This window comes from Mchenga conophoros, linkage group LG5, assembly GCF_057382185.1.
Source record: "Mchenga conophoros isolate Kocher_MC1m ecotype Shallow Benthic linkage group LG5, M_conophoros_male_GT1.1, whole genome shotgun sequence".
Taxonomy (NCBI): domain Eukaryota; kingdom Metazoa; phylum Chordata; class Actinopteri; order Cichliformes; family Cichlidae; genus Mchenga; species Mchenga conophoros.
The window spans coordinates 38,385,743-38,412,255 of NC_140530.1; the positions used below are offsets into that span (position 1 = coordinate 38,385,743).

The following is a 26,513-nucleotide window of genomic DNA, read 5'->3' on the forward strand; positions in this document are numbered from 1 at the left end:
GCAAGGAATTAAGAATCAGTGATGGAAATAAAGAAGTATGGAAGGAAAGGAGGAAAGAAAGGATGAAGGAAAGACATTAGAGAAGGTAATGGAAGGGAGGAAGAAAAGGAAACGAATGAACAAACTTAAACTGTAGTTCCTCCTGTGACCACTTGAGGCTCCAGCAGTGACTCAGTGCCTGTAAACTCTGTGCTATGGATCGATTCCTCCTTCCTAACCCTGTACGGGGTTTACAGGCTTTATAACCCACCCAGCTGATGGGTCCAGTCTGTGTCAGAAAGCAGGAATCAGGACTAGAAGATAAGCCTGGTATTAAAATGTCCTTTCATGCGCTTTAACTCGTCCTGAGCAGCCGCCTACAGTGTCTCACATGGTGGTAGAACTTTTAAAGTTTACCCAGAATGCACTTTTTTGGTTTCCTCTGCTGAACTATGAGAAATCAGATCAATAACGTAGCAACGCGTGCTTCTGTGTGTCTACATCACAGACATTACGACAGGAAGACGCCCTTTTCACGTGTCACGGTTCTGGTACAAATAACAGAAATGTGAATTTTGCACAAATATAAGCTAACAATAACTTTGATAACGCTCATGTTGGGCAGACTTACTCACTACTTCCTCTTGTGGTCCAAAATGGCATTACACCAGAGAATCCTGGTGCTGTTTTAACTTTGGGGATCTGTTTTAGACAGAACATCATGGATGTTGCTTCTTCACGTTCTCCTGGTGGGTTCAGTTAAGTTTACAATTAAAGAAACATCTTTTCATTTGACCTTCAAGATGAGAAAAATAGCAGCTGTTCAGTGAGGCAGGAGGACAGAGCGTAAGTCTTTCCATAGCAGAGTGTGGACGCGTGTCCTTGTGAGACGTTAGCAGGTCGACTCCTCAAAAACCTCCGAGGGGAACCCTTAACTTGCTAAATGGTGATGCACTGACCCATTTCGAGCAATTACAGTTTCAGCCATAAAGCGTATGAAGTCAAAAGCATATGAACGACCCAATGATCCATTTGGACGTAATAAAAGAAGTCAAATTTTCTCCAAATGACACATTAAATCTCCATGAAATTAAAACGGAGTTGGAAGGCATCAGTGTCTGAGCTCGTCTGCTCCGTCACATTACTGGGCAGGTGGCTGAACATATTGCATTTCATCAGAAGAGCAGCATACGTGTCCCTAAAGGGGCATTTCTGCAAAATACCACAAGGCAGATTTATGATGCACATCTGTTAGATTTTTCCTGCTCGTGTTGCAGATGCTCCGGAGCAGTTAACGAACCTGCGAAAAATTCATCCCCGATCAGGACTATTAAAAAAAAATGAAATGTGCAGATTAATGCATGTACAGAAAACACAGGGAAAAGGCTTGTTTTCCTTTTTAGATCAATAAAAATATGTCTGTTATGCAGCAGCTGTCTGACACAGTCGTGATGAAGCAGGGAAACGGCATTAAAGCGAACACAGAAAGATCAAAAGTTAGATTAACGACGTTCCTGATATACAGAAGGAAAAGGAGCACAGCAGGAAAAAATTAAATGATGCCCTCAAACAGCCTGCGGGGCAGCGACACAGAAGTCAGTCAGAAGTGTTACCATGTTCACGGGAAACTCGGGCGTCCACCAATCAGCTCATTTCAGTTCAACTCAGACAAACATTATCTTCATAATGTGCTTTATAGAGCAAAAAGCTCACAACAGAGAGACAAGCCCAACAATCACACAATCCCCAATGGTGACAGCTGGGAGGAAGAACTCCCTTTTAACAGGAAGTGACCTCAAGCAGAAGCAGGGTTCATGGGTTTCAAATGTAACTCTGGGCCCATCAGAGATGTAATCCATGACTCATGACGAGTTATTGATCTGCAAAAAAGTAAAAGACGCGTCTTAGACGATGAAGTTTTCACTTTTATTGACAGTTCATTGTTAACAGAACAGGTGTTATTGGTATATGACCAGCGTGGACAATAAAACCAAAGCAAACATAGAAAAAACAACAACAAACATCTCTGTTCCAGTCAAGTGTTTAAATAAGAAAACCGCAATTATAATTTTCTCGAGTCATTAACGTAAACATGCCTATCAGACATAAGCATCGTCATAAAAATGGTACAACGTCGTGTGCAAAGGATGATGAGGTTCATCTTAAATAAGAGAGAAATAAAGATAGAAAAGGTTCTATTTACAGGATGTCCGACTGGAACACGAGAGAAACCAAACTGTGCTTTAGTTCGCTTGTAAAGAAGTGAAGCCAAGGTCCGATTTTTTTCATTTTAATTTTATAATCAACCCATTTAGTCATAAAAACCCAAAAATCCAAAGAAAAACCAAACTGTATTTACAGAAAACGTCTTTTTCTCTATAAGAAAAACAAACTGAAGCGAATCTCTCTTAAAGCTATTTCTGATAAAATCTCCCTAGAAGTAATAGTAGTAGTGAAACTATCCAGAGAACATCAGTATATCTTCAAAAAGTCTGCCAGACTACCTTTGATATGTTTTTATTCTCCTACATTTTTTAGACAACGTTAGAAACTAAAGGCAACAACAGGCAAGTTAAAGGAAGACTCAGCCACGTGACGCCACTCCCAGACCTCAGCGACGCGTTTGTGTCGGTGGAATTTAAGAAAGCAGGTTTTTGCATTCGTCGTGATAAAAACGGTTCTGGATGCAGTAAAACGTGTTGTTTTGGATTTTACAGGCTCCACAGCTTCATACGACTCAGATTTGTGTCTCAATCACAACATAAAGTGTGTTCAGCTCATTCTGAGTCAATCAAACACTGAAACATTCAAAGTAGAAATATAAAAGAATCTGCAATGGAAACGATTTAAATAGATATTTCACATAAAATAAAGATTTCATAGTTTCTGTAACATTTTCTTTTGAACAGATCAGGTGAGCATAACTAACAAACATCATTTCATCGTCGTGTTATTGTGACTTCATCCTATTTTTATTTATCTGGTTGTTTTGAACTATTTCAGTGGTTTGACTTAATCAGCTGCGGCGTATCCGACGCTGTAGGCGCCGCACTGAATGAAAAACATTTGACTTGAATAAACGTATGTATATGAAATCCAGCAAAATAAATATTTCCTACTTCCTGTAAGTTAGCAGCACTAAAAAATATGATTTATATTTATCTATAATTAATTTTCGCATTTGACACCATCAATAAGAGTAATTTTCAGCTAATTATTTTCCTTTTATATGAATTTAATTATACAAACTTTTTTGTTATACTGTCTGAAACTGCTCTTGTAAATGTGCGCTGAGCCTCGATGGGATTATCTGATTGAATAAAAGAAATAAAAAATATTTGAGGTCCTTTCTGAGGTATTTTCACTGCAGCTGCTTTCTAAGCAGCATTTAGTGTCTTACAGAACTGCTGATTTTTGACATTATAAACAATGTAAAATAAGCTACAATGTAAACCTGTTTGCTCAAAGTAATTAAAGATTGTGAGATAAATATATATATTTGGATAAAGACGATCTTTTTTCAGATATCTAAACTCATTATTATTTATTAACTTGACAAATGAGATTTTATAATCAAAAAGTTTCAGGTTGAGGTTATAAACCATGACGTTTTTAAACCTCTGCTCGTGTCATGAAACAGGACTTTGTAGATGTAAACCTGTAATCAGGAACTGGAGGCTGTCTGTGGTTACTGCGTCCATCCATCATCTTCACTCAGAGCTTCATCGGAGCCTCGGCTTCTCCTGCTGGTCAGGATGGAGCACAGAGAGGATTACAGTGGAGCTCATTAGCTGTTAAGCTTGTGATTGATTTCCAGGAGAAAGAGCAGCTAACGTGTTATTGATCGGAAACACAAAGATCGATTTAAACCCGAGTACATTTCTATATTATTACAGCTCCTCATATTTGTTTTGTTGCCGTGGACTCTGTAGGATTCGGCATGTGGACCAAACCAAAGCTATTCTGGGAGCCAGTCATGCTGAAACACATCTGACATCACTTTAATGGTCGTTGGGACAAAGTCAACTAAAATAATCAAAAAGTTTCATGATTTTTGCCCCAAAAATCTTTTAAAAAAAATCTTTTATCTATCGCCATCTTTGCCAGTTCTCTCACCTTAGCTGCTGCACACTGTACGGATAATAAATGGATATTCTTTGGAACCATATTTTTATAATGTATTGAAAATATTGTGCATAGCATTGTTTGCGTAATTTCCAACCGCCTTCCCTGTTATTCAATTTCTCAAATGTAGAATTTAAGTTAAAGCACTGCTGCATGGATAACATGTAGAGGTCATTATAATAATTGGGCCTATAATGGGATTTGTGTGAGGTGCTGCAGCACTTGGGTTTGAAATCTGCTGAGCGTTTGGTGAATTCAGGAGCCTTTTGCTCCCCGTGTGTCTGGAGTCCCTGAACTGTCGCATATTTGCACAGCTTTGTGTGCTCGGTGCAAAAACACACCGATTTACTGTGTTTCTTATGTTTTTGCCTCCTCTGTGGATTTGTTACTTAAACAGGTCAATGAGCAGGTGAAAGCCTCGTGCAATCAGTATATGCAAGGCCCCTGCTGACTTTAGCATCTTCTAGCTCAAGTTATATATTAATATTATTTTTGTAATATATTGTGACGTTGATTTGAAGAAGCCGTGAGCCTTGGTGAGTTCTCCGTCACCTGTGGTGTCCCTCAAGGATCTATTCTTGGCCTGGTTCGATTTTCTTTACACCCACTCCCACTGGGATCCACTTTTGGAGAGCTCATAATAATTTTCAGTTTCATCTATATAGCACCAAATCACAACTACAGCTGGATCGAGGCAGTGTTTAATGTAAGATCATCTGTTCCACAAAAGGAACCCAAACTCTTTGCAGTTGCTTTTAGATTTTTTAGGATCTAAACTCAACAAACATGCAATAAAAACCTGCGCATGACTTCAGCCAGTGTGCTGACACTCGACACAGACGCCACCATCGAACACTGGCTGTGGTGTACCGGCCTACAGGGAGGTCTCAATATGTTGTTACATCAGCATCAGTTTATTACTTCCCTGTTTATTTTAAAATTAATTTTAAGGTTTCATTATTTACTTTTAAGCCATTAAGTGGGCAGATTTTCTAACCAGTTGCTTTTCCTGGTCTAAATCTTTGACCACTTTTACACTGATGCTCAACACATACTGCATACGGACCTGGATTTTATTTGAGGTATAAGTAGGCAATGATATACTTATTATGTATTGTATATGAAGATTATTATAGATTTGTTGTTAGACAGTGTATCAGTGTTTTGATATGTACAGCACTGAAATCTTCAGATTATATTTAATTTCAGGGAATGTTAGGAAACCGTTGGACCTGTAAAATAAAGTGTTACTACATCCACGATAGCTGCATTTCTCAGAAACGTTTTAAAAAATCAAAGATGTTGCTTTGCAGCGTCTCGTTGCTGCCGTTTCTTCTGAACGACCATCTCTGAGTGTCACCCAGATCAGGAGTGGCGGTGTCAGATAACTAAGTCTACCTTTAAAGGCAACTCACTGTTGTCCGAAGCCACCAGAACATCGTCCGCAGACCTGGGACAACATGACACAGACTTCTGTTCACTTCTTTGATCTTTTTTCATTCCTGGCGACCAAGTTTCTCCTTTTGTTAAACTGAAGCTGACACACAGACAGTCATGAGAGTAGGAATGTGGAAAGAAGAGAAACCAGGTGCCAAAGTTGACAAATCCAACAACGGCAGCAGAAATGAGACACAATTCAAAGACAGTTTATCCCAGGTCTGCATATCCATAAAAGAGGACCTTTCGCCCTCTGTGACAAACACAGAACTGAGCTGAATAAATACGTTTCAAACTGAAAGAGCTGTGGACAGACAGTGTCCTTCACATACTTTAAAAATCTCATGTACATATATCTTGTCTCTATGCATGTCCCATAACTAATATGAATAATCTGATCACAACAGCATGTTTTCTTCCTGTATCCTTCTTCACGTTGCACAAACAGACATCTGCTGAGAACACTGTAAACAGCTATTCTTCTGTAAATCTCAGTAAATATATACAAAGACTTTTCTCCCAGAGGATTAAAGTAGAGGTGGTGGTGAAACTTTAGTAAAGAGTGCATGATTTAAAAATATCTTTATTTTTAAATCATGTAAAATACGATGGAAAATTTACCAGCTCACCACCCCTCCTGTGTGAAAACTGAATCCTCTCTTGAAGTACTGCAGGCCACTCGAAAAGCTGAACTTGCTGCTTAACTGAGAAAAAACCTCCATAAAAATTTGTTTTGTACAACTATTCCAACCTGATGAGGATGAATGAACACAAGGTCTGGTTTTACAAAGAGATTTTAGTTAGATTTTCTTTTTTTATGGTTAAAGCGTAAAATCTGTATTTTTAAATAAAAATAAAAAATAATCTATGAGATCTACAAACGTTTAAATTTCACTGTTCAGCTAGTTAAGGTTAGCTGTTGATCCAGTTTTAATTAAATCCAAATTAACCTCCTTATACCTGTCAGAAAATTTAAAAAAGTACAATATCTGAGTTACTGAGACTATCACTCTGTAGTAATCTGAAAGCTAAATCTGAGATTATACTGTAGAAGTATATATAAGCCTGATGCAAATTTCATCTTATTGTGGTTGAAAAAGTAAAATCACAGTCATAGGTAACTTTTAGATAAAAAGTATCGTTGCATTAATGCATAGTTTACCTTTTGAGACAAAGCTGTAAATACAGTACAGCCATAAACATGAGTGTAAAATTAAACTGGAATGACACCAGATAATTACAATAAGCAGATTTAACTAAACCAAATATTTCACTTAGACTTTAAAATCTAAAACATTGTTCTTAGGATCAGAACATTAACTCTAATAGTTAAATACAAATCTAATTTTAGGAATTTTTAAATTACAAATTTTAGCAAATTAAACTAGCTAGTGTCAGTATGACTTTATTTCAAATGGACACGTTCACTGACCTCATAATATTACATTAGAATATTTATTATTTATTTAAAAGTTTTCAGCCTTTCACATCTGATTAGTCCGACTGAGAGGCAGCATTCAGAGGTCTAATTGAGCCTGACGTTAAAGGTAAGCAGACTACAAGTCTGTCTTTGTGAAACCAGCCCTCAGTCACTCATGTCAACCTTCACAGGAGCCTGAAAAAGAAATACGAGTCAAGCGACCCACCGTAAAGCTGGCAGCTTTAACCCGAAAAGTGCTGAAAAACCAGCACCAAGAACTGCATGAAAAGTGTTTCTCTCAACATGAACAAATACTGCTGAAGTGCCCTGGAGCAAGGCACTTAATCCCCAACTGCATCAGTGCAGCGACTCGGCGGCCTGCGACATGTAAGAAGATGTAAAGAGATTTTTAATCTGCCTGCTACCGTCATACATACAGTAAGTACATGACAACAACACTGACATTAGTAATAATGCTGTGTGCGAGCTAAATAACAGCACTCTGAGACTGCGGATCAGCACCGAGAGCGAGAAGAATGACGTAGGAGACCGTTATTATTACACGCGTGTGCGCTGAAGCGGGGTGGGAACCCCTCGTTAGTGTTAGCGGCATGAAATGTTTACTCCCTCAAGGTGAAGACACTGCAAGAACACTACAACTCTCTATCTCCTCCTCGTCTCTCAGAGCAGCTATGACAGCGCCGAGCCTGGAGCTACGCTATTTACAAACCACAACAAACAGCCAACTACCAGCTTAACAAGCTCGAGGATCACACGACATCTGCCCCACGTTTCCTCCAGAAAAGTCAGGAAGGCAACCAGCTAATATACCCGTCGAAGCAGTTTACAGTTCATCAGCTCTGTTCATGTGCAGCATGTCTTTAAGCTCCGTTTTTAAAATTAAGATTTCAGTGTGACAACAGTATTAAACACTGACCTGCTGAAAAAGCCTCAAGCTGAGCATTTTCCTCGTTGCTATCAAGACGTTTTGACCAACAAGAGGAGGATCTGACTGCATGTTATTGACTAACAACGTGACCCATATAATGACCATAACGTGTTTTAATCACTCAGACGTGAGACGAGTGACCACAGAGTCAACAACAAAGTGTTTACTGAGGTCACAGCGAGGAGCATAAACGTCTGCACGAGTCAAACCCGGGCAGCCATCAGAAACTTTGCTTTCTTTTTACACAGAAGTGCACCATGAAAAACAGTAAGTCACCTTTTTGGTCATCAAGAACTGACAAATAAAGTCATCTGACCAAATATCAATAAGTATCGAAGTTAACCTTCTGTTCATTGTACAGCCAGCTGTTTGTCCTCTGCACGACTGCGGTACTTCGTGATATCCCAACAGAAAAGCAGTCAAACTGTCGGTGCACAGCCGCTGAAGTTGGTTCACGTTCTGAACCTTAAAGTTTCTTGTACGCCTGTGAGAACGGTGATCGTTTCTAACTCTTAGTGGAGCCGCCGTGTTTGCTTTTGCAGCATTTGTACATGGAAATCTCCGATAACACCCAACCTACTGATGACAGCACACGTGACCCCGTCGTTCTCATTACTTTTCAGAGCGCAGCTTTTCAATTTTCCTCTTTTTAAATTTCACCCGCCGAGGAGCTCTGTTCAAACCATCGAGCTGAGAAAGCACAAAGAGAAAAGACGCGTTTGGTCCTGGAGGCAATTTTCTTTGGATAGACGTTCGTGTTTCCGTTAGCTACACGACCCTCCCAGCAGACTTTTTCTGCATGCTGTAAACAGGCTTAAAGGTAAAAAAGCAGCAGAATGTCTTGTTCTGCATTTATTGGACACCTTCAAGGAACAGATATGCACTTTTCCAACCTAGTCGAAATAGTGCTGCGGGGTATTGAACGCCATCGATTTGTGCTGAATGCTGCGTGTGCTGAATTGCTCTCGACAGCAGCGAGTAATTGCAAGGATATACGCCGCGAACACATTCAATTACTGCAGGACAGAGAGCTTTGTGGATGAGCCGACGAAGGCAGGGTAGAGAGAGGGAAAGCTTTTTAAATGTTTGGGGTCTCGAGTAGGTTTGTTGCACCTACTTGTGCAGGAATCACATCATTAAGTGTTTTAGGAACAAGATAAAACAGGGACATTGTGTTTGCCTGGGCTTAAAGCAGGCCTGTATAAATGTTCAGCTGCGTCTGGATAAACAGTGACTCAGTCGGGATGTCCCAGCGGTGTTTTTTAGCTGGAGGTGCGAGGTCACGGACGGGGGACTCCAAAGCCCCTTTGGGGAGCAGAATGGCCTCCGCGCGACCCATTATGAGTCATGTTAGGAGGGTTAATGGCATTTAAATGAGCAGCTTGTGTGTTTAAATAAAGCAGCCTTTATAGTTAGCACCGCAGCGCTGCTGGAGTGTTACATAACAGCACTCAAATCTGCTTCTTTGAGGGTACATCGCTGCCTTTGCGAGGCCAGATGGATAAAACTTTTCATCAAACAGCACAGACATCTTTATGTTGGCGTCCCGCTCGGCAGCTGTTAGAAACGTCCAAACTTACGCCCTAAAATTTTTCATTTCAAAGGATTAAAATGGAAACAGATTGGATGTAGATTTCAGTCTGTCCTAACAAACCTTAATGTACCCAAACACATATCGTATAACTTCCCACTTTAAATGCATCCATATAACTTCATATTGTGAGTTGACTGAGCATATTTGCACAAAGCTAACACGTAAAGATGTTTAAAACCATAAAACCTGCCAAGTCAGAGCTAAAGACGAAGAGGAATATTGGCACTTTTTCACACCACACTGTAGCCTCCACGGTGAAATCGCTTGTCAAATCAAATTTATCGAGTTAGTGGTGCTCACTGGACGTGACAGAGGCCTTCGTACAGATGGATTTAAATCCTAAAAAAAAAAGACAGGAGAGGAGCCCTGATGGATTCAGGAGGTCGAGGGGGAAACGATTAGAAGGACAAAGAGACGAGAGGCCGGACGGATGAGGAGAATTACAGCAGGACAGCGAGAAAAGACAGTCGGATTAAAGCGAGGGATGCGAAGGGCATGTAGCCCCTATTAGAGCTTTGTGAACAGAAGTACTTCATTAAGCTTGGTCAATGTCGCGGCACCGCAGCCGGCATACTAATGCAGACCCACGCTCTCCAGCTCCCTGCAGTCAAACCTCTCCTTTAACTTTGTGTTTCCTCCCTTTCTTCACTGTAATTAGTCTTTCATTAATGACATTTATAGAAAACTGAAAATATGCTTTGGAAGAAACATCTCTGCGAATTTGGTAAAGTTTCCACCAAATCATTTTTCCATCGTGTTAATAGACTGAAGGTTGCATCTGGTTTAACCGCATCCTGCAGAAATGCTCATGCTCAGTCTCTCCTTATGTTGAACTGACGAGGATACTAAGGCTACGTTCACACTGCAGGCGAAAGCGCATCAAATCCGACTTTTTTGACCCTCTGCGACCCATATCCGATCATGGTATGACAGTGTGAACGGCACAAATCCGATATTTTCAAATCCGATCTGGGTCACTTTCGTATGTGGTGCTGAATCCGATACCTATCCGATGTTTCAGAAAGCGACTGCTGTTTGATGGTCACGTCGCATTAAATCCGTCTTTTACGTCACCGACACAAGACAGACGCCAATTATCAGCGCCGGAGAAGACATCGTGAACGCTTCCTGGACATCCAGCGTAGATGTTAGTGACAAGACAACGTTGGAGAAACGTGAACATTTTATTTGTACTGTATAATCTGCAGATTCTGACAGAAATCTGCAGCTATCCTTTGAAGCACCGCTCCTCTAAAACAGCAACAAGGATCATTATTAGGTTATTTACATTATTATGTGAATAACAAAATAACTTAAAGCAAAAATTGGGAAACGTAAAGTCCGAAGTCTTTATATTAAGGGCCATCAGTCAAACAATATTGTTTGCTCTGGGTCTGAACAGAGCGCGTTGTGTGTGACATCATTTTATTTGTAGTGTGAACGAGCAGACAAAAAAATCGGATTTGATCAAAAAATCTGAATTGAGCATTAAGACCTGCAGTGTGAACGTAGCCTAAGTATCCCTCACCAGGTGACCCGTGCAGTCGTAAGTAATCGGTCACCACACCGGTAAACATTCACAAATTTTTTCTAGTTACAAAGAGGCTGCCGTCTTATTTTCACTCTGATTGGGTCACAACTAAAATAAGTTTGATGTGGGTGCTGTAGTAAAACACAAAGTCAAAGGTGAGAATAAATACTGACTATTATGTAACATTTAAGAGAAGCTCTGAAATCATTATTAATCACATGTATGTTCAGAGGAGGAAGAGCCAATCAGACATGAGGTTACTTTAAAGTTCATTCCTCAAAAATAAACCCTTACAATTTACCCAGTGATATGTTTGTAGCTGCATAAACACGAGTAGCTTTTCTCTGCGTGTCCAGTAACAACAGTCCGATATATTTTATAACATATAAAAAGGGACAGAAAGAAAATCTCCTGCTGGTAAAAAAGTTAAGTCAAAGAAATGGTTTTAAAGGAACTCTGAACTTTCTGTTGTGGTTAGCACCACTGCTACATGCCATGAAAGGAAACAAGATTCAAGTAAAAAGCACAGCGAGGGCATGAATCCTTTTTCCTGGTTCATGGTGCTTCATGAATGATATTTTCTACAATCATTAAAAAATGTCTCATGAGGCGTTTCATGGATTTATAGAGCTCCTTAAATCTGAGAGGATGTTTAAGAAGTTTAGTGTTAGCATTTTGCTAAGCTGTAGAGCTTTTCCACGTCTATACGCCGATGACTTGCTATTCTACGCCTGCAGAAACCAACCAGTGTAAACAGGCAGTGTAAACCAGTGCATTTGCTTTTTGATTTTAGATGGACCAAGACAATAGTGATGTTTTTTGTGAATGATGAAAAAAGAGAGAAAAAGATCCTCTTTGACAGTTTAACATCTCAGAACAGCTGAACGCAAATCAAACAAACATCAGTGATCCACGGAGAGATCCTTGGTTTTTTTGTTATGGCCTTTCTACCTATATTCTATTTTCAAGTTTGATATTTGAAACTGTTTCTCTTTTTTTCTTTAAATTTCATCTGACTTGTAGCAGTTCACATATACAAGTTGTTAAAACAAGCTTGGAGGTGATATCTGGCTTAGAGGAGCATCTTTCTTTCTCCACTCTTTTTAAATTTTCACTGAGCAGGAGAGCGGTGTGTTGTACGTCGCAGAAGAAGGTTTCAAAGTTCATACGATCCCATTTTAAGTGAAAGCACAACCAGAAAGATGCATTTTGAAGTCTTTTAGATCGTTCTGGATGTGCTATAAGAAACAAATCTCTCCCACTCTGAGCCAGAAATCTGAATCCACTCCCAAAAAGACATTTTGAGTGAGCCTACATCTTTAAGCAATCGTTAGCGTTTTGTCCTTTGCTAGCATTTTTGGCCATTAGCCTACATTAGCTAGCTAACGCATGACTACAGCTCGACCGTCCTTCAATCCACGACCTTTGACCTATTCTGAATCAAGTTGGCTGTCATACCCACTCCTGAACAGGGTATTTATAGTAGTGCTGTGTCATGGTGTTTTGCTGCACTCCTTTGTTTTTAAACTGAAAGATCGTGTACACGAGCACCAGGATGCACAGCGACAGAATGCAAGGGATCACCACGGCGATGGCATTGACTGTCGGGGGGACGTCGTTGATGGTCACAATGATGCCGACATCATCCGGGGGCAGCTGGCGTTCCCCAGGGTTACCGTTGTTGCCGGAGCGCTCCATGTCGGACTGGTCGCAGCCCATCCAGTCACGCAGGATGGACTTTGGATATCCAGGCTCCACAGTCAGCTTCTGGTTATCGAATTTCCAGTACTCCTTCCCCTTGTAGAAGTAGGTGTAGTCTGAGGATGGGAAGATGCAGGGGCAGGAGGATGGGAGAGTGATATCAATGAAAGACCAGAGCAGAGGAATCAGTCAGGTGAACTTTTTTTTACTGAAGCAAAAATAAACAGAAGACACTGAAAGTACAGCAAATTAAGCAACTACCCAACGGCCTCCGACACTACAGGGACCCAAAAGACTTGAGGATATGTTGCTGTGCCTGATAAACGTGGCTTGGTAGAGACACACAAGGTATCTTTGGGTATGGGCGCATTGAACGGTTTTTTCAGATTAGTCCAATTTAGTTTGTGGAAGGACTGGCAGTGCATTTGTAGGTTTGTGTAGAGTTTTGGGAGCTGTTCCTCGCTTTCTTTACTTTAAACCAAGCTAATCTGATTGCATTCAAAACCAGTGGCAAAATAACAGCGTTTGAGGCAAAGCTGTAGACTGACTGCAAACTATTCATTGGCTGGACTTTGGTCAAGTCTCCTTAAAACTTGTTCCAAAAGGAAAACTGTGACATTCAAGACACTCTGCTGCTTTCGAGAAAACACGTGTTCAACATTTGTTGCCCTCCAACAATTCTTGCATCTCTTTATCTGTTATCTTTTTATATATTAGAATAAAGCAAACATAAATAAAGGCTTCTTGAAAGAATGAATGACAAGAGAAAAAAAGTTGCGACTCAAATTCAGGATCTCCAGCCAATGGTCGCATCCCCGGGTTGATGATGCTGACATCAGAGACGAAGAGGCGATGATTATGAAACTAAAGTTTATCACACAATACATGAGCCATAGTTTAGATGTACATACATATAAATGGTTCTAATGTGTTATCACAAACAAACACGCTCCAGTAATACTAGTTATTGTTGTGTTTGTCATTGAGGCAGGACACAGAGGCTCCACCACCTCGACTTCTGTGCAGTTAACTTCATACCTGTTCATATGGAATTTCCACATATTTGACGCACTTTAAATATAGCATCTTGTAATTTCCAAAACGCTGTTTGTTTAGCATGTAGCTAAATAGAAATCAGCACTAACCCCTAAAGCTATTTGATTTTGACCTGCTGGACGTTACGATGTCAGAGTCATGTGCCCAACCTTTTAGCTTTTTTAATTAAGAAGAATCGTGAGCTTCAACATAGCCGCTGGATCATCGCCCTGCAAGCTTCAGAGCTCCAGCTGTGAACCATCTTAAACATCTACTGTGGTACCACAGGACCACAAAACAAACACTTCTCAACCATATTACACACATATTGCATGAGCAGCTACTGGTTCAGTGTCAGAAACACTCGAGGTTTCTCGGGTGAAGTGGCGCTGCACTTACTAACACCAAACAGCGATTAACAGGAAACTCCTCAAAAACTGTCTCCGAGGGAACGAACACGTCCATGCACGGCACAGAAAAACGCCGTCCTCCACTCTGAAACTGTAACTCATCCGTCTGCAGCTCTGGTGTGTCCCTGTGGTGGTGGATCTTATTAGAGGCAGTATCGTTTCTGCTGTGATGTGGCGGCTGTAGGCAGCGACCATATTCTGGTCCCAGCAGTGGATGTTCTCACTGAAGGACGATGTTATGCAATGCCTGCGAGACGGATGCTGTAACAGGAAACACTCAGCGACACGTAAAGAGAAGAGTGCATTTGTTAACTAATATTACTGTTTTATAAATATCAGCTGTTTCCTCTTCAGGCGTGTGGAGGCAGCCCTTCAGTTCAGCAAAGAGACCATCTTATAAAGTCATGCATTCAGATTTTACTGTAAAAACAGAAGCAGGTGGTTGGACGTTCTTTAAAAAATGAAACAACTTCGGGGCTCAATGGATCCTCCCGATGGATCAGTTCGTCTCCACGGTCACTTAAATCCTGTTTGTTGTTACTGGATGTGCCAGCTATGATGTCACTAGAGCCCATCATCATTTAACTGGTGGTAAACAAACCAGATCCAGTTTGTAATAAAAGCTAACGTTTGCTCTAACATGTTGACACGCTGCTCGTCTGCACACACGCGACGGTAAAGACTGACTTTGAAGGTTTTTCTGAGGACACGAGGTGTCAAACATCACTCTGGTTGTTGCTCTGGAACAAATTCTCAATATCAAGTTGTGCAAGATGATGTGCAGCGTCTGGCAAAGCAAGAATTTCTGACGCAGCGACTAAAACACGGTTTGAACCCAGCTCTGTATGTTTACTCCTCCACAGACTCCACTGTGAGGGGATCACATGCCGAAGTAGCAACAACAGAAAACACCCACAGGGCTTCTTGTGCCGTCTGCCTTTTCGTCTGCTCCATCACCTCCGAACAGCCCCGAGGAAACCAACGCACAGTCGCACACATTTGTCTGTTGCCTCTAAAGTCCCTGCAGGACGGTTTCTCATCTTTGACACCACACCCGGCTGGCCGTGTCGTCCTGTCACCACGTCGCGCATAGATCGGCCTCAACTCCACAGAGGAAGCCGCAAGGTCACAAGGTCACCGCTCAAGGAAAGGAAGTGACGATGGACAGTTTTCTGTGTCTCACACCTCTGTCGCTGCATTTTATGACCCTGCAGCATAAACAGCTGACTAACAGGGTTTTTACTCAGGTGTCCGAACGTACACGAGTATTTTTGAAAACGCAGATTTTTATATGCGTTTGGACCTTTCGTCCACACGTAAACGGCGTTTTTGATCACTGAAAACTGAGATTTTCAAAAACTCAGTTTTTGCGTTTACGTGTGGACGAGGAAAACGGAGATTTAGCAGATAGAGACAAAACACTGCTGCTGTCAATCTATCTGCAGTTTGTCCACGCTTACATACACACACAGTTACTGTCCCTCCATTTACACAGACAGGCGTCAGAGTGAACATTCAACACAGACGCTCTCACAGTCCTGACGTCGTCGCTTTTGAATAAATGAAATTGTTTTAAATTAAAATTTGTGCATGCTGTATGCATTTGGTTCATTCCTAAGTTGTGAGTCTACACCAGCCAAAATGCTGTTTTTGGTTATTGACATTTGAAATGATGACTTGAAAAGTAGCACAGAAGTAAAGCCTGTTTACTATTTCCCGCCCTGACTTCTAGACTTCTGATTGGCCAACATTTCTACACGGCTAGGATTTGGCCTGTTCTTGACAACGTTTGACTGCGTTTTTGCTGTTTACATGTGGACAGAGATATTTTTCAAACCTGCACGTGTGGACGTGGCCTCAGTGTAAATATAAGCTGCTGATTGTGACTCTGCATTGCAATTCTTCTTCAGTTTACAGTCAGCTGAGTTCTATGGAAAATGGAAATGGACGTATTTTTCTGTCAGCGCTATGTTAAAAGTAACGTTTTTGCATTAAAATTGCTTTTACCTGATGTCTGTATATTATGTAACTGACTGGAGTCAAACTCTCATAAAAATAGAATTTAATTCAAGGAAGTTTATAAGAAAACAAATGTAGGAGACAAACGGTAAATATGTTGGAAGAAATTATTGCTGTCTGCGTTAATCTCGCTAAAATGACATTAACGCCATAAATGCATTAATGCGGCAAATCTCTGTTAGCGAGGTACCGCGGATCGCCCCGTGTGTGGGGCTGCACGGCGTCAATGGCTTAGCACGGTTAGCTCGTTTAGCTCGTTGACACGCTGACGCGTTAATATCAAATGTCCAAAACCTTTTGTTTGATCTGTAGTAGAAATTCTTCTTCAGCTTGCGTGAAAATCAGTGTCAGAAAAGTTTGAACATTAACACAGAATCAAAACTAAATTATACTGAAACCATTGTTTTTTCTCGTGTTTTGAAATCTCTCAGCTCCAGTGTTGCCGTCGGGCACGAGGCGACGCTGAGATCGATGAAGGATACCTCCAATTTGACCGGATTTCGTCTCACACCTGAAACCAAAAGAATAATTAGCTGCCACTCACATCCCTCCCTGCTGATGAAGGCCCCCTGCGGAGCGTCCGGTATTCCCTTCCACACAGTGATGGGTTTGGGGTATCCTGCGTCGGTGGTGTGCTTCTCCTCGTTGTAACGCCAGTACTGGTCCCCTTTGAAGAAGTACGTTTTCCCGACTGGCTCCCACCGCAGCGCCGTGTCGATGCCACTCTTGGGGAGGGAGCTGCCCAGCTCCACCAGGCTGTGAGGGTACCCTGGCTCAGCCGTCACCTCCCTGAACACCCAGTATTTATCACCTGGAACCAGCGTGAAGAAGTAAGTGAGCATTTTAATATTTTCAGTTTGTGTTGTGATCTTACAGAAGCAGCAACAGAACTGCCATAAATGCAGTTCCTTTGATGTCCACTGGGGGCTCCAGTGAGTCAGGCCCCACAGACCCAGCAGGTTTAGTCTTTACGCTTAGATTCAACCATAACGACCTGGCTGCCTCCATCTTCTTTATACAGTCTGTGGTTCTGAGCACAAATAGCTGCTCTCAAACTTTATTGACTTGAACTAAATTATTTATCCTCCAAACAGTCTGAGAAAATGTGTTTCTCCCTCAGTTTCTCAAATGATTATTTAATATTTGAAATTCCAGATATAGATCATGAACAATCGATTGTTCTCTGGCAGACAGCCGATCCGTCTGCCAGCTTTTCTCTTTGTAGGTTTCAAAATAAAGCCGCTAGCTGCCAGGAACACTAACAGAGGCGAAAACACGACCTCCCCGGCGTCGTATCATAAATAAGAATCTTTATAGATACTCTTGTTTTTGGCGGTGGGGTTGCACAGGACAGAAGACTGTGAAATTTAACAGCCGTGGTTAAAGAGCGTCGATTTCCACTACAGCGAGAAAACAAAGATTAAAACAGCTGCTCTGTAGCTTTGTTAAATATTCAGCTCTCACTGTTCGGAAGAAGGATATGGGCGAAAAGGCAAAGAGACATTAAATAAATAAAAGTACTCCACGAAGCCCCTTTTAAAGGCTGATTAAATATCCTGCTGTGACAGACGCTCCTTTAGGAAGCCTGTACTGATCATCTGGAAAAACACACACAGTAAAAACAAAGATTAATACAAAGCCACTGAATCCCAATTATGTCCTTTACAGACACTAATAGCTACTCAGCAGGCATTTAAAGCAGTTTGTAATGTACATTATGAATTAATGGGTAGATTTAAGCAGGAAATTACAGTTTCTGATGTTTTTTTAATGTCTTTTACATCCTTTAACTTGAAGGCTTCTAAACTGGAAAGTTTGATTCAGACTTATTTAAACATTTTGGTACAAATATGTGTTCGTCCTCACAAACATGAGAATAAAGCTTTGCAGTGCGTGTGAGTGTGTGTTCACATCTTTGTGGGGACCAAGACTTGTAGGTTTGCTACGAGTTTGAAGCCATTTTTGAGACTTAAAATGTGATTCAAGTGTCAGGGTTACAATTAGGTTATGGTTAGGTTGGGTTAGGGGAGGGGCTTGTGTCAATTAGATGCCCCCACAAGATATGAATACCCAACGTGTGTGTGTGTGTGTGTGTGTGTGTGTGTGTGTGAGAGAGAGTCAGCAGCTGAGAGCTCAGACAGAGCAAAGCTATTAATTTCTGCTCCTGGCTGGCAGAAGACGTCGATGAACGAGGGGTCCAAAAGTCTGAGAGCACGGCTGAAAATCCTTCACTTTATTTCATTTACTTGAGAATTTGTCACCAAACGTTTTATTGCAAATGAAAATATGATGTGACGGCGTTCCTCAGAGCTTCCCGTCACTCAGTCCTTGTAAATGTTCAGTGGGGTGAGGTCGGGTTACCGCAGGTTTTTCTCTCCTCTCGTCCTGCCTGTGACACGTAAATCAATCTGGACAGTTGATTTTGAAGCACGTCCTAAAAAGCACCTGGAGCAGAGAGGAGGTCGCACAGGTGTGTCCTTTTCACCTGTGGCATGAGGCGCCCACACATCCAGATCCTGTCAGGAGGAGGACTGCTTCTTGGATCTGTGTTGCTATCCTACCCAGCTCAGCCCCTCCCATCAGCGACGTGAACAGAGGATGAGCTGGTTAAACAGTCCATCGATTCTGCTTTTACATACTGAAGGTAAAAAACACTTAAAAGGACACGCCCACGCGTCCTCCAACATGGCGTGCTGAGATTGATTTCCGGTTCACAAGCAGGAGGAGACGAGGAGGGGCAAATTGGAGAAATGAGAAAAACCCTCAGCCAGAGTGGGTCTGATCCTCTATCAGTGCACTTCCTGTTTTATTTTGAAGGTTAGACGTGACTTTTTTCTCACTGTTCTTTCCTGAGAGTCCGTTTGACTGTCAGCTCCTCGCACTCCTCGTTTTTCTGGGATGAACCTCCTTGTCCGTTTGAGACGTTCCTGCTGCCATCGGCCTGCAGCGCTTTTTGTTGTTAATCATTAATCACGTGTTTCTTTGGCTCTTTTCTCATCAGTGTGACGCAAATCTAAGATTAAGATTTGAACACAAGTGAACGTGATGTCCTCAGGAGTGATGCAAAGACAGAGTGTGTCAGTGCTGACGGGAACGTAAGAAAGAGTGAAAGAAAACGAGAGACACAGTCAGCAGGAAGGGGACGAGGGGCCTTTGGGCCGGGTGCTCCCCGCCGCCACACCATTCTCTATTTCACACTTTATTAAATATCAGGAGAAGGCGGGCATGCACAGAGCAGGACAGAGCCTCATAGCGCTGAAGCAGGTGGCAGATTCTGGAGAATTTTTCAGCTTATCAGGTAAAATCAAGAGATTTTTTTAGAGCAGGTAAATTCAGCCTCAGTGAAAATGAGAGACAGAAATCTTTAAGCTCAGACTGAAGGTGGAGGAAGGAGTCAGACCTGAATTTATATTCCTCTGTTTAATTCTGCATACCTTCTCATGTAAACAACTGTTAAAAAAATCTGATTTAGATTTGGCTGATGTTCTTATCAACATCATCTTTTGTGCACCTCAGGATGTCTGTCACTGTCACGCTAACAGAAACTGACCTGAATTTCATGTGGAAATGATTCAGCAGTGTTGGGGAGTAACATGTACCACTGTTACGTATTTAAAATACAAAATATGAGTAACTGTATTCTGTTACAGTTACCGTTTAAAAAGGTGGTATTCAGAATACGTTACTAAATACATTTTGGGGCATGTAATCTGTAATCTGTAGTGGGATACATTTTAAAAGTAACCTTCCCAACACTGTTATTCTGGGTGTAAATGCACTGATCCAACATTGAAAGGACAAGAGGACCAGCAGCAGCACACACTTTGCTCACCACTTGGTCGACATCACAGAGTTACCTCCCTGCAACTTTGTCGACTTCTCAAAAAGGTAAACGACACTTAAGGATCGCTGCTTTGACACAGTGGAGGACAGCGAGTTTCCATCACAGAGGCACAAGAACGATTTAGCATAACGTGACTTTGCTGAGAGATCTCAAAATATTTGAAGTGGTGCACGAAAAGCCAACCGTCAACACGACAGCAGGCTGAATTTAAATGTAAGGCTTTTGATTTTTATACACCTGCTCTCAGAAAACAGGCCGAGCGTGTGATGCCTGTTAGTACGGCTGCTAAATTATGCAAAATAAATAAGTTTGGTCAGTAATGAGATTACATAACATCAATACAACATGAACCAAATGTCCCTCAGTGAGTTTACAGTTTCATTGAGGGTCAAATAAAATTCAAAGGCAAAAGGAGTGAATCGCTGCCCGTGCCTACTCTTAGAATGCTCCTCCATCTGTTGATGCCATTAACAAATACGACAGTTATCTATACATGTGTTTGGACCCTCAGAAATAAAATCCTAGTTCCAGCAGGACTGTGACGCACCGATATTAACTGTTAGTCAGTGTAGGAAAAAGGAAACTATTTGTATACCTCAAATTTTATTCCACATACCTTTGAAGAAGACAAATTTGCCGTCAGTCCTCTCGTAGGCGGCGTCGATGCGAGGTGGCAGGCCTTTCCAGAACTGATCGATCTGCATGGGGTAGCCCTCCTGCACCTTGTTGTTCCTGAGACGCCAAAACCACCGGTCCTAAAAAAGCCCCACAATTCATCACTGCAGAGCGCTGTGCTAAAACGGCGGCAACGTCCCGAACTCCATAATTAGACAAGCGTGAGAAGGAGTTACAGGTGACCTGAGGAGAATCTGAGTCATGCAGCTGGTCATAAAGGACGGTGAGAGGAGAGCGAAAACTGGCAGAGATAAAGAAGATGTGTCCTTAGTGACGGTACAACAGTGAAGTCCTCCAGCAGAACCGGAAGTGCTTAATGTGTAACAGCTGAAGCACAACAGTTATTATCAAATATTCTCATCGTTAACAAAGTTGGCTTCATTTTTTTATCTGGAGCTTTTGTGGAGAATGTGTTTAAATGTTTTCAACAAAAGAGAGAAGCTCAGAACGACAACAGAAACCACTGTGAAGGTAAGAGGAGAAGAAATAACTGGAACAAAAGACGAGCAAAGACGAGACAGAGACTGAGATGTGAAAGAAATGATTATGCAAGTTAAGAGGAGGACTACAGGGAGGGGAGGCAGCAGGAAAGAGGAGGCGAGCATAGAGGAGCGAGGGGAGCTGAAGAGGAGGAGAAGAAGGCGAGCATCAATCTGAGCTCATTATCATTTGGCTTTCGTGAATCTAGGACACAGCCAAGCTAAGTCCCCCCGCTGAATGATGTGCGCGCGCAACCACACACACACACACACACACACACACACACACACACACACACACACACACACACACACACACACACACACACACTCGCTTGTGCTTCTATTTTTGTGGGGACTCTCAGTGCTTTTCCACAGAGGAACAGCCTAAAAATGTCCTCGCTTTCTATAACTGTCAGTATAAGTCGGGTGCACACGCACGCGCACTGCTTCTCGCCTGGCCTAACATCATCGAGTGGACGCTAATGCTTTTCTGTCTGAACCCAAACAGAGAAGAAAAATCAATGCTTTGCATTCAGCAAAGAAGCCATGAGTGCTTCTCACAGAGGAAACATCCCATAATGAGCGTCTCCTTTTAGACGCCCACCAGCTCTCGCTGCTCTTTATGTCCTCGCGTGCCCCCGTCCTCCAGTTTAAAGGAGACAAAAGATGCTTGTTTTCCTGACTGATGATGGTGCATTCAGGGACCCAGTTCTTCCGTGGAAATGGCGGCTTCATTTTTAACTATTATTGATATTTATTGGATGCTTGTCTGTGTCATTCAGGGGCACACGAGAAAAGCTTTGTTTTGTTTATTACATGTTAGTGCCACCATCTGTTTTGTAGGTGGCATCAACTTTATTTGTCAAAGGAAAACCAAAATGAGCTTTGTGGGTTTGTGAGTTTTTAAAGTGGCCCAATTTTGTGTTTCTTTGTTTCCTGTCATATTTCTCCTGTTTAGTGGTGGGCGTTCATATTAAAGAGGTTTCTAATAATAGATGCAATCCCAGTGCGCTGTTTTAAACACTCAGTTTAACCTGCTTTTAAAACTCTTGAGCCTGTATGATATTACAGAGAGGACATATCCAGCATAGGCATCTCAGGTGCAGGAGCTCCGCCTACCCGCCTTGTGTTTTTAAAAGGAAGCCGATCAGAATACGACAGCATACATTAGTACTACTTTACATTTCTGACTTAGTTTGACTCAAGAATCCATGCTGGCCGCTGATCTAGCAGCCACAGGATCCTGTTTTAAGTGATGATTGAAGATTTTCTCCTGTTTTTGTCACAATGGGAATGAATCCAGCAGAGCAGACAGACAGGTCCAGCTGAGACTGACAGAAAACAGAGAGACTCACTGACAGGCAGGAAGGACAGAGAGCCAGACGAGTCTGTGACCTTTTCGAACATTCAGTTTAAATATCAAAGACATCCAAAATGAATTTTTCTTCTGCTCAGGATGAGATTCTGTCTCAAAACAGAGGTAGGGCTAGCTAGCTAACTGCAGGCTGTAAGAACAGTAGGTGAGATCCAGAGAAGGATTTATGTTTAAGCTAAAGAAGCATTACAAGTTTTACAAGACAAAAGTTAACGATTGGTTGGTGTGACATTACTCTGCACCATGTTGGACTTTTAAAAACTCGGCACTGTCCAGTATGAGGCAAAAGAGTTCGAGGCTGCAGGGGCAACGGTTAAGCCAAGCTAGGCTAGCTAGCCTTTAGCAGTGCTAGTGGTGATGAGTTTTCTGAGAAATAAAAAAACTGGATTTGTTGCTTGTGTCATATCAAATTGTTATTTTTTAAGTTACTGGAGCATCACATCAATCACGTCTTGCTGTAAAATTAGCTTTAGCACCCAAACCTGCACTTCCACTAATGTCCACTCGAGGCTGTCTCCAAAAACGAGTCAGTCCTCATTGACGCCCATATTAAAATGATACGAGTCTCTATGGGCTAGCATCCTGTTTATACAAACGCTACAGGTGGTAAACTGTTTATAACTCACATTTAAAAACTATATTAAGAATTAAAATTAGTCTCATGATTTAAACTCATTTCAAATGCAGTTAAGTGACTAAAAATTCATCTTACTTTGTACTTAACTGCACAAACAGACCTTCCACATCCTAATATTTTATTTATATGCTGCGTCACACTGATGTGCAGGTATCTGTGTGTGTTACTTGGCAAGCTTGCTGGTATTAGCTCATCTCTCTACAGTCTTTGGCCTGTTGGGTGCTTTGAATATCTAAACATTTAAAATATAAAATTAAATAAAGCCATACAGTTTATACTACTACATGCAACACGCTGTAAATGTGCACGCCTGCTGTGTGCTGGCATGCAAGCGCCTACAGAGCTGCATCGGTTGGTTACTAACTGTACTGGAAGCATATGGCTGATGCTAATGATCATAGGCTGGATAGCGCCATATGCCACTGGGCTGCTTCTTTCATCTGACGGCACCATGAGAGTGGTCGTTTTTAGCACCAGCGGCCCCGCGGTGGCGTCCAAACCCATAATGTTGGCAGTGTTAAAGCCATCGTTACCTTCCTAAACACTAATCTGGACCACGCCGTCCAAACCTGCGTTTATGGATAATGATTATGAGACATAAACTTCAACCATACTTCCAACATCATTGCTACTCTGCATCCTCCTCCCGTAATGTTCAATTAAGCTTTATCTAAATCCCCCAGTGACACCCTGTTTTTTATAGCAACCCACGGCTGTGTGACTCACCGTCTGTAGGAGATAACAGCCATTAATTACAGACACAACAGCATCCTGTTCAATAAGCTCGTGTTGGAACGAGCACTCAGGTTCTTTAACAGGATGAGATATCAAAGACTTTTATTGGTTTGATGCATTTAAATATTTCTTATTTAGACGTTTTAATGTTTCTGTTATTTGATGGAAAGCAGTTGGCACTAAATGTTTGTTCTGGCCTTTTTTCATATTTTCATTTACAAATCTGGAAAATAAATAATAAATTAAAATATTTTGCTGTGCTTTTACCCAGTGGTCTAATTGTTTTTTAATACTTAAAAAATAGTTATTTTATGTTATCGTAGAGATATCTTAATGTGATATGAGATTTGTTGTTGCTTTATTTTAATGGAGTCCCTCATAATTTACATTGTTTTGGTGTTTTCAATGCTGTTGTTGAATATTTTCAAAAATATTTTTAATTTGTGTCCTACATTTTTTTTAAAATATAAAATTAGTATTATTTTAATTATTATGATGACGATGACGATGATTATTTATCAACGTGTTTGATACGTGTTGTGCTACTTGCTTCATCATTGTAATCACCTGTAAAATAATAATAAAAATAATAGGACTAATGCGATTATATATTTTCCTAAATTGGGAAATGTAGTTAAAAAATTATGTGAAATTATTTAAAAACAATTAAAAGTGTTGTAATGTAACTTTTGTGTTGCATTTGTGGTGGAAAATACAACCTTTGATGAATCAGAATTAAGATTGAGTTTGATATTTTATACCAGGTCTTTAATGTATCCCAATAAATCACCACAGAAAAGAAAAATCCAGGAGTTAGAGTTCCTGGAAAGCTACAGTGACAGGTTTTCTTGGGCGTAAAGAACAGAAATGTGATGAATCATCGATCTTCTGCCTGTTTGTCTGCGAGCTGCTGCCTGATCGGGAGCTGAGCAACCAAACTTGGCAGACGGGTACATCGAGCATCCTGAAGGCTCTTATCTCTACCAGATATTATGATGTCATCGCATTGCTTAGCAACCACATACCAACTTGCAAAAACGACATTTTTAATAATTATTATGCATGCACAGTATCTTACAATACCATCCTGTCATTTTGATTTCACAACAATAACACCTCATTGAAAACTTGAACTTCATCTGTGGAGACGACGTCAGCCTGCCAGCTGAAATGATCTATCATTTTATTTTACTGGAGATTCACCAATTAATCAAAGGGAAGAAAACTAATGTGAAAACTGATTCACTCCAAAATAACATTAACTGTCTTGATTTGTCACCTTGGTCAGCTGTTACAAGTTTCTGGCTTTGTCAACAACGTGAAAAAGTAATCAAAGAATTCAAAAATGAGCGACTGTTACTGAACACTGTCAAAGAGACCAGCAGCAGGCGTCTGCGCCGCTACGTCTCCGCTCACCTTGAACACGAACATCTCCCGTCTGAAGAAGGCCACAGTGTTGAAGTTGCCATCGCAGATGTTGGGTTTGCCGTTTCCAGGCAGTGCGGGCCGGTTACCGGGCGGGTGCGGCGGACGGGAATGCCGGTCGTGCTTGCGCTCGGAGGTCGAATGCGTCCGTCGAGAGGGTAAGGTGGGTAAGGGCCGGGTGGGTTCCAGCATGGCTGTGGGGATGCCTGGAGAATCACGTCAATCACAGCATGAATCAGTCGGGCACCGTGATTGGTTCCAGAGGATCATTAAGAGCACTGAGACTCAAAGACCCACAGCAGCATGAGTCACTGGTCATCAGCTGTGCGAACACGACTTCTTATGTAAGAGCCTGTGAGACAGCATTATGCAGACCGCAGAAACACAACTAGTACATTTGGTTCAATGACTCATTTGTTTTTATGGGCAGAAGGAAAACCTCGGATTATAAATCTGTTTGCTTAAATCGCTGCCTCGCATCGACACGGGAGCGAGACGCCTGAAACAGCAGTGCGGCTCATTCCACCCCATCTCGTTTGTCCATCGTGCGTGTTTTTGTGTCTATTTGTGGTTGTTTTGTGTGGTTTTATGTTTCCTTTGTGTCTCTCTGTGTTTGGGTTTTTCTAGTTGCGAGTCTCTTTGTGCTGCTTTGTGACACTTCTGGTGATTTTTTTGCATCTTCTTATTGTTGTTTTGTGCCAAGCAGCCAAAAATAGATCATTTTAGGCCTCTGCTGTGGTTGCTTTGCTCTCCTTTTCATTTCTTTAGTCTGCATTGTTTGGTGTCCGTCTTATTTTCATTCTTTTCCACTTCCTCTGCCTTTTATTAAAAAACAAACAGAAACTCTTTCTGTTGCAGATCCGTCCATGACAAAGACGCTCAATGTTCCAACAGGAAAAGAAAATCTATTCTCTTTTTTCTAAGCGTACCAACACGAGTCGGTAAATTGCACAGAAACAGTCTCGTTGTAAAATGAACAGTGCGGTGCTGTTGTGGCGGCTGGTGTTGAGAGCAGCACATCCAGCAGGATGAACTTTGAGCAGATAAAATAACAGGCTTTGTTATCCACACTGAACAATGAAGTGCAGCGGAGAAAAACCGCCGACTGCACAGTTCTGGCCGGTATTTCCCTTCAACGCT

The 26,513-nt window shown here is 41.6% G+C and overlaps 1 protein-coding gene across 1 annotated transcript in view; it reads right to left on the bottom strand.

Annotated features, from left to right (window-relative positions):
* Positions 1–1,888: 1,888 nt before the first annotated feature.
* Positions 1,889–26,513, bottom strand: part of mmp24 (matrix metallopeptidase 24) — an 82,422-nt gene continuing 57,797 nt past the window's right edge. Inside the window, exons 7-10 of the mRNA XM_085275327.1 lie at positions 25,365–25,579; positions 20,661–20,799; positions 16,745–17,011; positions 1,889–12,852 (exon numbers count right to left, since the gene is read on the bottom strand). Of these exons, the coding sequence (XP_085131453.1) occupies positions 12,488–12,852; positions 16,745–17,011; positions 20,661–20,799; positions 25,365–25,579 (986 nt within the window). The 3' untranslated portion in view covers positions 1,889–12,487. The remainder of the gene's footprint in view (positions 12,853–16,744; positions 17,012–20,660; positions 20,800–25,364; positions 25,580–26,513) is intronic.